Source organism: Amorphotheca resinae (genome assembly GCF_003019875.1).
Source record: "Amorphotheca resinae ATCC 22711 unplaced genomic scaffold M430scaffold_12, whole genome shotgun sequence".
Taxonomy (NCBI): Eukaryota; Fungi; Ascomycota; class Leotiomycetes; order Helotiales; family Amorphothecaceae; genus Amorphotheca; species Amorphotheca resinae.
Genome location: NW_020194482.1, coordinates 1,228,959 through 1,243,386, shown reverse-complemented (window position 1 = coordinate 1,243,386; position 14,428 = coordinate 1,228,959). Strand labels below are relative to the sequence as shown.

The window sequence follows — 14,428 nt, the reverse complement described above, 5'->3', positions numbered from 1 at the left end:
CCGTTATATGCTAGTAAAAACACTCGAATTCAGCCTGTTATATAGCCTCGACAACACTCGGATTCGACGCCGTTATATACCTCAAAAAAGCTCTGATTTTGTACTGTTATATACCTCGAAAACGCTCTGATTTGACGCCGTTATATGCCTTGAAAACGGTCTGATTTAACGCCGTTATATGCCTTAAAAACGGTCTAATTCGACGCCGTTATATGCCTCGAGAACGCTCGGATTCTGTGCCGTTATATAGCCTCGACAACACCCGGATTCGACGCCGTTATATGCCTTACCTATAGAGCCACTTACCTGTAGGGCTGCTTACCTGTAGGGCTACCTGTATGGCCGCTTGTAGTAGCACCTGTAGCATGTCTGTTCGAGTGCCTGTTCGAGTGCCTGTTCGAGTGCCTGTTCGAGTGCCTGTTCGAGTGCCTGTTCGAGTGCCTGTTCGAGTGCCTGTTCGAGTGCCTGTTTAGGTGCCTGTTCCTTGTTTAGGTAGAAGGGAGGATATGGACGCGTAGAAATATATAGGTAGGTAGGTAGGTAGGTAGGTAAGAGAGCGCGTACAGCGCGTGTGGGGGCCTCAGGCAGCAAACCGGGTAACGGGCCAATAAGAATTCGAGAAACATCCTTGTTTTTACCCTTGTTTTTACAGGGGGTTTTCGGCAAAACATCGGTCCATTTTCCAGTATAAGGTAGATCAGGGGTTGTGTACCTAGATTATGAGCCAGTCCAGGATTTTCACGTATAGAGCACAAATCACGATAATTCAGTCAGTCGTCGGGTATCAATCAGAACTTAGTCTATGGCATGAGGCATTCAGGTATCGTATCGTATATCGATCCAGAATACCAATCTATCATCTATCGTAGTATAAGTTAACTTATCCAAAATAAAATAAAATAAAAACGCCCTGCGCTCTCCCTTCTATATGTGTGTATGTGCATGTGTTCACCTGAATCCCCTGTGCGGTTCAGGATACATGGGCTTGGGTACCGTTCCCATTCCCATTGCCATTCCCATTCCCGTTTGCATTAGCGGCCAATTCCGTCAGTCGCCACGTCTCCTCCTGCTTTGTGCCCGGCGCTAGCCAAGACGCCGTCGTGCTCCGGCCTCTGCCTCGTCCTCCGTTCTCGTCTGATCGCTTGTCTTCTGAGCCTGAGTTCAGCGCGTATCCGTTTACGTGCGAGCGGACGGGCGTCGCGTAACCCGAGCCGCTGGGGCCATTGGGTCGCGTCAGTGGGAGGATCGACATGGATTCCTCCTTGATGTCCATCATCTTGGCCCTGCGGTCGGCTTTGCTGCGTCCGCTCGTGCGATCGTATAGGTACAGGCCGAAGAAGGTCAGGGCGATCCCTAGGCCCTGGACCTTGGTGGTGGGGTTCTGGAACCAGACGATGGCGACGACGACGACGAAGACGCGCTTGATCAGCGAGGCGACCGAGTAGGTGACGGGCGAGACCATGGAGAGCAGCACGAAGGCGATGATGTTCTGGCCGAAGTGAAATGTGCCGTTGAATACCAGCTCTAGAGCTAGACGACCGTGGTCGAATGCTGTGTTGTGGGTTTCGAGATCGAGCGAGCCGTCGTGGAAGAAATCTCGGAGGAGGGAGAGACCTTCGGAACAGAACCAGATGGGATATGTGAGGATGAAGGCTAGGCCGGAGGAGTAGCAGAGGAGGTTGAGTTTGTCTAACTTCCGGCTCTGTGGGGAACCCGAGGCTTCAGCTGCGGCGGCTTCGTTGAATAGTCGTTTTGAGAATATGTTCTGCGTTACGAAGATTATGGTAGCAAGGAAAGCATACATAATCCCGAAGACGTTGCCTTTGAATTCGGCGGAGCAGGCGAGCATGACGCCCAGTGTGAGGGGTATGAGGGAGAGATATGTAGCGACTGGATATCGGATATCAAAGACTACCCGATAGGCGAACACTGTGAATAGAGGTGAGAGTCCTTTGATCGTATGGACTAGGGACACCGGTATCTTGCCCGTTGCTGTTGCGGATAAGAGGTGACCCCCTATTGAGAAGCCTGCGAGGGGCAACGTCGTCAACAAGACATCGCGGGAGGGATATCGGATTCCATGGCGAAGAGCGGGGATATGGGTTTTGAGACTGGGGAAGATGCTGGCCAGCCAGGAGAAGAGGAGGCAGAATGAGGCTACGAAGGCGAACTGGATGAGGGTGAGGGTCGCCGGCTTGGGGAAGGTATTGAGGATTGATTTTGAGGACGTATTGGTCAAGGCACTTGACATGTACCAGGCTAAACAGAGTATCTACGGTCTATCAGCATGAATCCAGCTGCAATAAAGGAGTTACGAACAATCAACTTCGGTGACACCGGCGCCTTGAGCGCATCTGAAATCTCGTGCACATTGGCACTGACACTCCCTCTCCTTGTCCTTATAGTCTTTAAAGCATCTCCCAGACTCTTCTGTCTGCCATGCCCTCGCCCTCCCGTGCTGGCCTGCGCTCCCCAAGAGGACGCCCTGAACCCACTGTCCTTTCTTGGTAGCCAACGATCGGCAGATGGCTGTCTACCGTGATATCCACCTATACTCGGGCTTGCTGAGTATGCAGATTGCCCATCAAGGGCATCAATGTCTGGAAACTTCTCCATTGACGTCCGGCCGGACCCTTTTGTCTCGCCAGGGAAGAGAAAGGGAGCTCGAGGAGCTGACGAATCCCGAGTTGAGTGAGGCATTGAAAGTAACTAGTTAACGACTGTGGCGCCCAGAGGCGATATCATCGCTTCCGTGAGACTTTGTGGGAAAGATGGCATTGAATCACTGATAATGCGTCGAACGATTGAGGGGATTCAGAATCAGCGTCTTTTCCTTCGATCGAGGTCGTCGCGGCGGCCGTAAAGTTGGCGGAGATCGCCGGCGCTAGTGAATCGCGACGGAGCTTTTGATGTTGAAGATCTCCAAATTCTTGAGCTCATGCACCATCAACCGCGCGCTGATTTCGACTACGTCGCGTCTCATCACCAAACTGCAACGGTTTCTTTGGATCTTACATTCGGCAGCTACCTGATACAATTGTCCCCAAATCAACGGGCTTACAGCCCTCCGCCGTCAAGATGGCGCCAAAGATGACCAAGAACCAAATGCGACGGGCTAAGAAGAAGGAGCAGAAGAAAGCGCAGGTCAGTATTTTCATCCTGGCAGCTGATATAGAGTGGTATATTGATATCGTATAGGCTACCCAAACTCCAGACTCAGAAATCAAGGGGTCCAATCAAGAGCCCGTCCCAACTAATGTCGATAAAGTCGATAAAGCCGATAAAGTCGATGGTGTCGATGGAGTCAATGGAGTAGATGGAGTCGGGGAAGACGACCCCGTAGAACCGGATATTTCGACATTAGATATCAGCGAAGACGATCCCAACTATGCCATGTTCCAGGGTATTCTGGCGCGATTCGGTGTTACCAAGGAAGAGGACGAGGCTGCGAAAGAAGCAAATGGTGGGGACAAGGGGGAGGTTTTCTACGACGACGACGATGAAATTCCAGATGAGGAGGAGGAATCAGCGGAGCCTAAATTATCCAAGAAAAAGAGAAAAGAGCGAGACAAGCTATCCGTGGCAGAGCTAAAAGCGCTGGTCAAGAAGCCAGAGCTGGTGGAGTGGACAGATACCTCGGCCCAGGACCCCAGATTACTAGTTCACATCAAGTCATACCGAAACGTCGTTCCAGTACCAAGCCATTGGTCGCTGAAGCGTGAATACCTATCTTCGAAGCGTGGTGTCGAGAAGCCTCCGTTTGCCCTCCCCAAATTCATCCAGGAAACAGGCATAGCAGAAATGCGCGATGCAGTCCTGGAGAAACAAGATCAAGCTACTTTGAAGCAGAAACAACGAGAAAGAGTTCAGCCGAAGATGGGAAAGCTGGATATCGATTATCAAAAGTTGTATGAAGCCTTTTTCCGATTCCAGACAAAGCCGGAGTTAACGCGCTATGGTGAGGTTTACTACGAGGGCAAGGAGTACGAGACAAATCTACGACATCTGCGTCCTGGCGAGTTGAGTGACGAGTTGAAAGAGGCTTTGAATATCCCACCTGGAGCGCCGCCACCATGGCTGATTAATCAACAGAGATTTGGTCCCCCGCCTTCATATCCGTCTCTCAAGATTCCGGGCTTGAATGCTCCACCCCCGCCTGGTGGTGCTTGGGGTTTCCATCCCGGTGGATATGGAAAGCCTCCCGTTGACGAGTTCAATCGGCCACTCTATGGAGGAGATATCTTCGGTGTTCTGCAACCGCAAGTTAACAATCAAGCAGGGGAGCCGATTGAACGGACGTTGTGGGGCGAATTGCAACCACCAGAGGAAGAATCAGAAGAAGAAGAGAGCGAGGAAGAAGAAGAGGAAGGTGAAGAGGAAGAGATCGGTACAGGTCTTCAAACACCCAGTGGTATGGAGACTCCCGGTGGAATGGCATCTACAGTGCCTTCTGAATATCCTGGCGATATGAGTGTTAGTGGCGACTTCGACCTCCGCAAACAACGGCGCGGCACTGAAACGGAAGAGTCGCCTCACCCAAGGTCTGCGTACACCGTCATTCCCGAACGACAAATCCGGGCCGAAGGTTTCTTCGGTGGCGAACGTGCGTACGATGTCCGCAGTGCTCAGAATGCCCATCTCCCAGTCTTGGGACAAGAAGATGAAAACCGGAAGCGGAAGAAGCCAGGGGATGTGGATGTTGCTCTTGACCCCGATTCGTTGATGAACGAGGATGGCATTAGCAAGGAGGAAGTGAAACGTAGGTTCGAGGCCCAGAAGAAAGAGGAGAAGGGCGCCTGGTAAGTGATCCTCCGAATGTGGATAATCCATTTACTAACTTTCCTAGGGCTTTCGAAGAGGACCTGAGTGATATGATTGCGCAGGAGAGTAGGAAGCGGCAGAAGAGAGATGAGGAGAAGAGAGGAGAGAAAAAGGAGAGATCTTATAGATTTTAAGGAGGCCGGTTCAATGAGATAGCACCATACGGTATCCGGATGGACGACCACAGGCATATTGTCCTCCTGTTTGGTCGATGTAATACCAGGAATTCATAATCGAAGCAGTTGTACGCTGTTATAGGCCTTACATGTACTATATTCCATAAGATGAATGTGACGGCTAGGGTGAGATTTACTGAGTTGTACAGACCACTCCCAGTCTTCACCCCCTGACACGTGATAGCAGTAGCACCTAAATCAGGAGGTAAACAACAACAACTTCTACACTGGGATATAAATGAAATACAAAGGGAGAGGAAGCCCTCGAGTAGTGAAGTAAGCTCTGCTATTTGGAATCTCAATGCGGGTCGTGGGGGTGGGGCTATAGAGGAAGGAAAAGTTTTGTTGCACATCGCAAAAGCCGCGATGTCCCCTTACCGCTTATCTAATCGTCGAAGCGGCCGCTAGCGCCATCCTCACGTCCAAGGTACGACTTCCAAAATATTTCACGAACTCAACTTCCAGACGTCCTTTCCAACACAACGTTTTCTGCCGCGTGATCCCTTCCCGGCGCATTTAGACTTTGGACAGCTTTTGACGAGAACTGAGGGAGCCGACAAGATGGATCGAGGTCGAAGGTTAGTCAACCATTTTCTTCTTATTTCATCCCTTGTTGCCTTGGAGTCGCACCTTTTCGATACAGCAGATGGCCACTCCCCAGGACTACGACCGGCCAGATACTCCTCCAGACTCGGGACCCCCTGGACCTGCACCGCCTGGACCGTCCCCAAGCCCTCTAGGACCGCCAGCGCCGTATGAACCGTATGAGTGGGAGGAGACGGACGCCGTTCAGCGGGCACTCGCTGCACATCAAGAAGCCGTTGCTCAGGCGCGCACACGATTCAGGGAGGCACATCCTCTTGTGATACCCTTGGACGACCAAGACGAAACGAATCTGCGAACCTCAGTCGATTCTGCTAAGAGGCTGCTCCGATTCCTCGTTCGAAAGAGTAGGCAGCGTCGCCTCTTCATAGAGGAGGATATTCAGGATGCGATCAATTGCTATCGTGTTGCGTCTTTACCCTCAGCCCTACAAGGATCGGACGCAGACATAGATCGGAGGTTTCAGCATTACCTTACTGCTCTCAACCAACTTACGGCATCAGCCCGAGCAATACATCGAAAGCTCGAAAGATACGACGCGCGTTCTGGGCATAGCGGCTCTACTCAAGCCAGTCCCTCGCAATCAATCATAAGTTCCAGCACTGGGCCAATACAGGTCTTTCTACCATCTCTTGGAGCGTACGATTCATCACAGATCCCTTGCGCAACACCTACCCGGGTTCAAGGATTGGTTGCGAACGACAGTGACTCCCGACAATATCAAAGCCGCAGCGTATCAACCAGAGGTCCTGTCTTTGGTGCCTCGGACAATTCAAGAAATGAACCGTTTTCATTACCAATTCGTGGATATACACATAACCTAAAAGGGGGTCAGGCAGTTGCCCGTGCCAATGTCCCAGGCCAATCTGGGAATACACTTAAAGACAATAATGACATGGGCTCGATTCCGCCTCTCCTCCTCGATGAAGACTGCGTGCCGTCTGCTACCAGGAAGCCGACAGATGAGAGAGATTGTGTCCTGAACCCAGTCAAAGGAGACGACCCTTCATCGATCAGCACGGAAGATCAATCATGTGGCCAATCTGGAACGACAGCAACAGGTCTATTGGGAGACGACGAGATCCCATTGAGATTGCGCGGAGGCTACCTAGAACCATCTGCTTATTCCGAAACATTCGACATCTCTTCAGGAGTATCTTTGAACCTATCACTAACCAATTACCCAAACAGAATCGAGTATCCTGAGGGAGAGGTTACGAAGTTTGGGGCAGGGGAATCATACCGACCAGCTGCTCATGCTAGACCTCGCTCTCCACCGAGGGGCGACACGTTTAGATCTGATAGAGATCGATCACCCAGAAGAGATAGAGCCAGATCGCCACCTGGTGGTGACAGTTATCATCCAGGTACGCCTTGCTGATCTAAGAGTAATAATTGTCTTGCAATCAGCAATACTAATCCTGAGACACTTATAGGCGGCCGACGTCGATCAAGAACACCGCCATACAGAAGAGATAGAACTCCTCCAAGAGATTCTGCAAGCTGGCGCTCAAGAGCCAGGTCTCCCCCACGTGCCAGAAGTCCGCCCCGAAGATATTCTCCTAGAAGAGATGACGATCGAAGAGACAGGATGAGATCTCCGAGAAGAGATGATAGGTATGTTACAAGCTTCAATGCGTCGCATAATCGGCTGTTCAGTAACAAGACTAACAATTGACAGGAGAAGGTCCAGGTCACCGTACGACCGTGATCGAACCATTCCACGTGGTAGATCACCTGGCCTCTCCCGTAGATCAAGATCTCCACCTGCTGGTCCAAGAGGGTCCTGGCGGGGGCGTTCACGAAGCCCTGTCCGTCGAGATGACCGTATTCCCACTGGACCAAGCTCTGCAAACTGGAGACGCCGATCACCTTCTCCGGTAGCTCGCGATTCAGAACGATCATCTGGTAGAACATCTGGGAATAACTCTCGTCGTTCCTCACCCCACATCCATCCAAGTCGGTTAGCACTGACCCAAGGTGCAATTGGAGATTTGAGACCTCGTTCGCCACCTCGTGCTCGATCTCCAATGCCAATTGCCTATAGGGATAGAGAGCGTGATTCCGCGAGATCAACTCCTCGGGAGCGCTCCCCTGTCCGACATCTGGCTCCAAAGTCACCCCCCAAAGGACCTGCTGGATTTAGAGCACCGACTGGTCCCAGCCGAAACTTCACCGCGCCTGTTCGTTCCCCTCCCATATCCTCGTCTGTTGCACCCCCTTCCACCAGCCCCGGCGTTCCTCCTGCGGGTCCTCGAGGATACGTCCCCCCTGTTCGCGGCTCATATAAGGGGAGAGGTGGAAGAAGCTCCTTCGGCAGCGATCGACAAAGCCGCCCGGATTCTTCTTCATGGGGAGCAGCGCCTCAAAGCCGCATAGCTGCAGAATCTCCAAGTGGAAGCACTCCTGTCAGCCGTCCTGCCCCATCTACATCCCCATCAATCCCGTCCGGGCCAACGACCCCCGCAGTTCCCACTGCCCCAGCCAGCGGTATTCCTACTGGTCCTCGTGCAGGGGCTGGCATCCCCTCCCGGCCAGCTCTTCAACACTCATCCAGTGTCTACGGCACCCGAACCCAATCTGTCAGCGCACCCTCAGGCCCTCGTCCTCATCCCGCGATGGCAAACCTCCCACAAATCATCCCTGGAGGTAGGATTGATCCAACAGCTTCAGGTATTCCACCCGAGATCGCAGCACGACTGAAGAAGCGAGAGGAGGAAGCAGAGATCCTGAGAGCGGAAAACAATTCCAAGCAGGAGAAACTCCGGAAGAGCCTGAAGACTTGGGATAAGTTACAAAGAGATAGTGCGAGCATGGGACTTAGAAGCGAGTTGAGCGAGCGTCACGTTAGGATGTTGGCAGGTGAAGGCGTGGGCGGTGCTGCATTCTAGTTTAAATGCTTGACTTAATAATTGAAGACCTAATAGGCTTTGCTTATGACCGTCCTCGACAGTCAAGGAGCAAACCTCGGATTAGGATGTCCATGTATGCATGAATGAACGGTCGATTAGCATCAGCAAGGCGTTGGGCTGTAGTGATACCAAGGTCCGTTAGTTTTAATATTAGACAAAAGTTGTGTACGAGTAGTGTACGAGTAGTGTATGAATAGGTTTTCTGTCAGGCTTGCTTTCTGGTCATTGGAATTAGGGGAATACTGTATATTTTTAGTCTCTGAAAACGAGCGTGAGTGTGGTGTCTTGAAGTTCTGAGAGCTTTGATCCATGAATTGGCAGGGACTTGATTTGAACAGGGTTCAGATTACACCAACTGTGAACCTCATGTCCCCCTCTCTATTATACATGAATGAATCCCTTCTCAATATTACGAGATAGGTCACTAGGGACTCCACCTTACTTAAGGTACCTAAGGTACCTTACTCACTAAGGTACCTAATTATCCCTCTCTACCAGCCAGTAGACTTTAGACCCAAACGCTAATAAATGAAAAAGAACAGAAGGGTGACTCTATAGAATTGAACCTTCTACTTGATTTAATGGGCCTACATAATAGTTTTCTGGTTGAAACACAATGTCAACCCACCAATTTATGAAACCTTATAATTTATAAGAAAGCACACCCTCTCTCTAGGTAGCTATTATACCGCCCCCCCAAAAAAGGGACCCTTCCCCTAAAAACACCTCCCTAATAACCTATCTATATAATCAATTCTCATTCCTCTTCCTTCCTCTTGTCTCTCTTAATAGGATAGCTATCTAATCCCGACTTTCAATCTTTGAATTTTCTAAATTTCTAAATCTTGCGATTCAATCTATTTATAGATGAACTAAAGGATGGTGAATAAAGGGGGCAATAGGATTATAGGGAAATTTAAGATCTAAGGTAGAGAGGGATAGGTACCTAGGTAGGGATTAGGATAAAGCGATTGGGATAAGGGGGGGGAGGAAGTAGTGTAACGTTTTGTAGGACCTAAAAAGTGATTTATCATTTATGATTTAAGAAAAGAAGGAAGGGAGACATAAGAAAAAGAAAGGAAAGAGGTAATTTTTATCTAGCCTTTAGGCTTTCACTAATAGAGCATAGAAACATAGGAGTTTAGGGGTGGGTGAGGATTTCGTCGGAGGCCAAAAAAAAAAGATACGGAAAAGGGATTTACTCCCTCGGGTGGGCTCGAACCACCAACCTCTCGATTAACAGTCGAACGCGCTAGCCAATTGCGCCACGAGGGATAATTGTTTGCTAATCGGGTTATCGCAACTGTTGATATTGAACTCGTAATATCTTGTTTGGATCTAGAAAACCAAACCAAACCCATCTTTCTCTTACTTCTATAGAAGAATGAATGGAAAGTCCGAAAATCAACAGCAGCTAGCTCTCTCGCAAATGAAAAAGGAAAGGCCGTCGTCGATTATTAATCGTAAGTATGTAAGGTGAAGTATATCTACAGTGCACTGCCATTCCCAGGCCCGTCCGTCTATCTATAAGAACCCCTTCTCATGATCTTCAGAACCTGATAGCCAGCTAGCCAGCCAGCGCGCTTCCCCAAAATGCGCATCCCTATTCCGCTAAAGATTCAAGTTTTCTTTTTGTAACACAAGCCATGGAGAGAAGAAAAAGGAAATGGAGCTCGTGTTGCTCGTCATTTCTTGGAATGATCGAGGGAGGGTGAGAGATTTCAAATCTCAAACGTATGTGCTGATTAATTCTCTCTGCTCACCATCAGGTGCTCGCGTTCGTGCGGGCAAGATGAAAAAAAGCAAGCAAGTAAGCTGGATGTCGAATGTGACCGTGCAACAGCGCCAAGGCCCAAGGGTATCTTCCACTCAAAGCTCAAAACGACATGCGAATTTCGAAACCGACACTTTTTTTACCCCGCGAGGAGACAGCATGAAAGGCGAATTAGGAGAGCGAATTTATACGTGCGATGTATCATATCATCATATGTACCGATGTCTTGAGGGTTGAGAGCCAGATGGGAGGACCGCAAAAGCACCGTAGAGAACAGTATACGATAAGTTAATCCTCATCGTCATCGCTGATTTTTGGCTGATTCGGCTCAAAGGTAGAGTCCTCGGAATCATCACCATCAAGTCTGTATTTTCTCTTCCTTTTTGCCCCGTTTACCCCATTGGAACCTTTCGGCGTGTTCGTTGAGGAGCCGTTCAATTTCCTCTTCTTGCTTGTTCCATCACTCTGTACAGATGAGTGCCTCTGCGGTGTTCCGGGGGCGCTGTTCTTGGGGCTAGAACGAGCAGCATTGCCGTTCAAGATTGATCGAGGAGGAAGTATAACGGACTGCCTCTGTGGAGGGATAGGAGGGGGGATGGGTGACTGTTTGTTTAAATGCACAGAAGCGGGAGGGGCAGATGTAGCCTTTGCTTGTTGTTGATCCTTCATCTCCTCCAAGTCGATGCGGAATTTTCCTACTTCTTCTGCAATCTCGGTCTGGAATTTGTTGAAATCCATTTGAATCGTAGCAACGTTTCCATTGACAGTATCGGCAGTCTCCTTCGCCGAGTTTGCTATATTCCTGATATGGGGGACTTGAAGAATTAAATCGTCAACTTCGCTCCGGAGAGATTGGATGGCCTTTTCATCGTCGTCGTTTTGCGGGACACGAGTTTCTAGTGTATCGACTTTGCTTTTGAGAGCAGCGAGGGAAGTGTTCAGATCGGCGATCATACTCTCATCGCGGTGGAGAGAGGTCTTGAGTTCCACCAATGCACTTTGAGCGTTTCGGACATCTGGGTACGTCGACTCCATTTGGGCGATGATGAATACGGCCATATCTTTTGTATTGATATTATTGAGCCGTCGGTCAATACTGATCAAGCCATCTGTATTCGCTTCTAGTCGCTCATTCACAGCTTGAGTGAGATCCTGTTGAGATTTTGCAAGTTTGCTTAGCTTATCATCGAATCGTTTCACAACATGGTCTCCAATTGGCGCCAATGGCAAAAGTTCTGGCTTCGCACGAAGCAAATCCGCCACTTTTCCGGCCATATTGAGCTTTGTATCATCGATATCGGTCTGCTGTTGTCGAATTGTAATGTTCAAGGATTTTTGGAACGTTTCCAGTTTGTTAGGTAGAGCTGCAAGGGAATCGTAGAGTGCCTTGATGTCAGAACATCTCTGCTCGAGATTTGTACACCTGATTTGGCTATCTTTGATTGCCGTTTGCCATTGAGATGATATGCTTTGAACTACATCATCCATAGCTGCTTGCTTTTCTTCGACCACTTCTAGAATCTCGTTTTTGATAGTGTCAAAATCAACACCGGAAGCAGCCATAGACATGCTAGGAGTAGGAGTGGTTGTAGAACTCAATCTTCGCTCCAAATCAGTCAATCTCTGCGGTGCTCTTGTATCAATTTCCCGCTTCTCTATGCTTTTAATAGTCTGCTTAATCTCTAATATATCACGGGAGACTGATTCGTGATGCTCTGTAATTGACTTTTTTAGAGTAGCGGTAGCCTCCACATGGCTTTTGATCTTTGCCAAAAGATTAGGTTCGATGCCGACTAGTGACGAGGGAGTCGATGTCGTCGGTGGTTCCAGCACACGAGATCTGCCATCTGCCGTACTGACGTTGGGCAGTTGGTTTTCTACTTCGCGTCTGCTTTCCAACACCGGGGAATTGGATCCCTCTTTGAACGACACTCCTTTCGCTGGGAACTTAGTCATGTTGGCCTCGATTGCCTTTAGCTGTACCAACTCTTCTCGGAGTTTGGTTTGCTCTAGCGATAGCTTCTCTAGATCCTTGGCAATCTTTGACGATTCCTGCTTCAGCTTGTCCACGTCAAGCCTTAAATTTGGGAATTTGTCGACACGTTCTGAGAGGCCGTTAAGCTTCTCTAACTTTTGCTTCAAATCCTTAGGCACCTGGGTAATTAATTGAGCCTTTAGAACTTTAATATCTGTCTCAGTGGTAGTCAATCCGTTAAGCGCATCAGCAAGCTGCGGTCGGCAATCCCTCTCGAAATTTGCTTGCGCGCTCTTAGTGTATCCCCAATCTTTTCGGGCTTTGACGTAATTATCCTCTAATGACTTGTATCTTTCTTCATGGGATTTTCGGAGATTCTCGATCAGCTTGGCTTGATTTCCAAGCTGCTCCTGTAAGACTTGGCACTTCTTTTCTAGTTCTTCCACGCGGCTTTGGGCGTCTGGTTTCCCTCGGCTTGCTACAATATGTGGTGCGATGCGAGCGGCACTTCGCTTAGCGAGTTCCTTCAAAGAAGAGTCTTTTTGCTCAACTTTCTCACTTATCGCCTTTAACGCCTTCTCAGCTCGATCCTTGCTTCGCTTTTGTGTCTCTTCGGTAGCAGGGAACCTTTCATGGATGGGTTCTGACTTCTTGAAATCAGCCTCCCTTTTATCGAATTCCTTTTGGGCGGCGTCTTTCTGGATTTTTAGGACCGAGAAGTTTGTAGCCTCCTCAATAATTTGGTGGAAAAGAATCCCTAATTCTTTGGCAACATCCTCTCGAGGAGGTTCATCAACCACTGGAGTTGTAGGGCTTTGGTTTCTTGAGTTTGGCCTCGATAAACGATCCACGGCATCATTCCTCACGATAAGAGGTATTCTGTCTGGATGTGGGCTCCCAGAATTAGGAGTGTGAGTTCCGGAGCCTACTTCCACATCAGCCACATGAGATCAGGAGAGGTATTTTGCACAGCTGTGATTGAATGAGCGGGGCTTGAAATCCAAGTATATAGAATTCTTAAAGTGAGGCAAATGTTATAGCGCAGTGAAACTTTACCTCTTGTTTCTTGCAGGTTGGCACCTCGTATTGGCGGTGGTGAGTCGTATATTGGGCGGTAAGAATTCTCATAGGGTCTGTCTCTGTCATCAAAACGGTTTGATGAATACCTGCTACCACCACCTCTGTCTCGATCTGGTGATCTAGAAGACCGCGACGCTGGGTGGATTCGATCGGAGGTGAATCGATACTCTGACGGCCTTTCCCAGGCACCTCGCACAGGCGATCGACCTCTGCGGTAACTGTCGGCCATTTGTTGGTTAGAGTGAGAGTTCGTAGGAGAGGAGGTGTTCTGTCTGTTGGGAGGCTGGCTGAGGAAATCTTTGGCGGTTGGACCCTCGCGCCTCAACGCTGCTCCTCGAGGACCAGGCGGAATTCGAGGACCGGTAGGAACCATTCGCGATCTGCAGTAAAGAGGAGTGTTAGTAAAGAGTATAAGAGGTGCACTGGAGGACCTTGAGTAGAAGATGCGAGAGACGCGAGACGCGAGACGCGAGATTGTGAGTTTGTGCAACGCGAAAGTGAGACGATGGCCGCAAGAAAGCTGCAGCTTTACTTATGGAGGAGGCCTTGAGGTGGACATGTTGATCCGCAAAGAGGGTTGCACTCCCAGAGGACATAGAGGGAGGGTCGAAAGAGGGGTCCACGCGGTAAGGGACTCACCCGTGTTTACGTCTGGTCGAACAGCGACGGCTCGGGCTCAACGCCTACTAGCATGTAAAATTCCCATCATCAGAGGGAAGAATACGCACGCAGACCTCCGTATACCCATAAAGAGTGGCACACGACAGCGGGTATAGAAATGTCCGGGCCCCTGATGTATTGGAGAGCTCAGGGTAGCGGAACGAGAGGTGCGCGGTTGCTTTTGGGCTTCAGGATTGATGAGTGAACGAAGCCTTAATCAAAGTGAGGAGAACGGAACAATCTGGGTCATGGCACGTATTTGTTGATGTTGATTGACAAGTGAGGTCGTGAACGGAGTGAAGGGATAATCGGCGCTGATACCCAAAAGGTATTTTGGTGTAACTGAGGTTACTGTTAAAGTTAAAACTCAAAACCCCGGGTACGGTAGTTGGAGACTATAAATAGGCGGGCTGATGGAGTACGTAAT

The 14,428-nt window shown here is 49.5% G+C and overlaps 5 protein-coding genes across 5 annotated transcripts; 2 read left to right on the top strand and 3 right to left on the bottom strand.

Annotated features, from left to right (window-relative positions):
* Positions 1-838: 838 nt before the first annotated feature.
* M430DRAFT_37306 (hypothetical protein) lies at positions 839-2,820 on the bottom strand. Its single transcript, XM_024867098.1, has 2 exons — positions 2,320-2,820; positions 839-2,272 (listed from the first exon to the last, which is right to left on the bottom strand). Exons 1-2 carry the CDS (start codon positions 2,698-2,700, stop codon positions 971-973), a joined length of 1,683 nt encoding a protein of 560 aa, XP_024717612.1. The 5' UTR covers positions 2,701-2,820; the 3' UTR covers positions 839-970.
* Positions 2,821-2,950: 130 nt separating this feature from the next.
* On the top strand, positions 2,951-5,149 carry M430DRAFT_128402 (hypothetical protein). The gene is made up of 3 exons (XM_024862063.1): positions 2,951-3,144; positions 3,199-4,799; positions 4,847-5,149. Exons 1-3 carry the CDS (start codon positions 3,079-3,081, stop codon positions 4,953-4,955), a joined length of 1,776 nt encoding a protein of 591 aa, XP_024717611.1. The 5' UTR covers positions 2,951-3,078; the 3' UTR covers positions 4,956-5,149.
* A 318-nt stretch (positions 5,150-5,467) lies between these two features.
* M430DRAFT_69713 (hypothetical protein) lies at positions 5,468-8,750 on the top strand. Its single transcript, XM_024869448.1, has 4 exons — positions 5,468-5,575; positions 6,792-6,967; positions 7,037-7,217; positions 7,282-8,750. The coding sequence occupies exons 1-4, from the start codon at positions 5,559-5,561 to the stop codon at positions 8,489-8,491; spliced, it is 1,584 nt and encodes a 527-aa protein (XP_024717610.1). The 5' UTR covers positions 5,468-5,558; the 3' UTR covers positions 8,492-8,750.
* A 1,824-nt stretch (positions 8,751-10,574) lies between these two features.
* On the bottom strand, positions 10,575-11,024 carry M430DRAFT_53828 (hypothetical protein; the record flags this gene model as incomplete). Its single annotated transcript, XM_024868421.1, has 1 exon — positions 10,575-11,024. One exon carries the CDS (start codon positions 11,022-11,024, stop codon positions 10,575-10,577), a length of 450 nt encoding a protein of 149 aa, XP_024717609.1.
* Positions 11,025-13,181: 2,157 nt separating this feature from the next.
* M430DRAFT_185366 (hypothetical protein) lies at positions 13,182-14,095 on the bottom strand. Its single transcript, XM_024863891.1, has 2 exons — positions 13,981-14,095; positions 13,182-13,721 (listed from the first exon to the last, which is right to left on the bottom strand). Exon 2 carries the CDS (start codon positions 13,712-13,714, stop codon positions 13,187-13,189), a length of 528 nt encoding a protein of 175 aa, XP_024717608.1. The 5' UTR covers positions 13,715-13,721; positions 13,981-14,095; the 3' UTR covers positions 13,182-13,186.
* Positions 14,096-14,428: the final 333 nt, after the last annotated feature.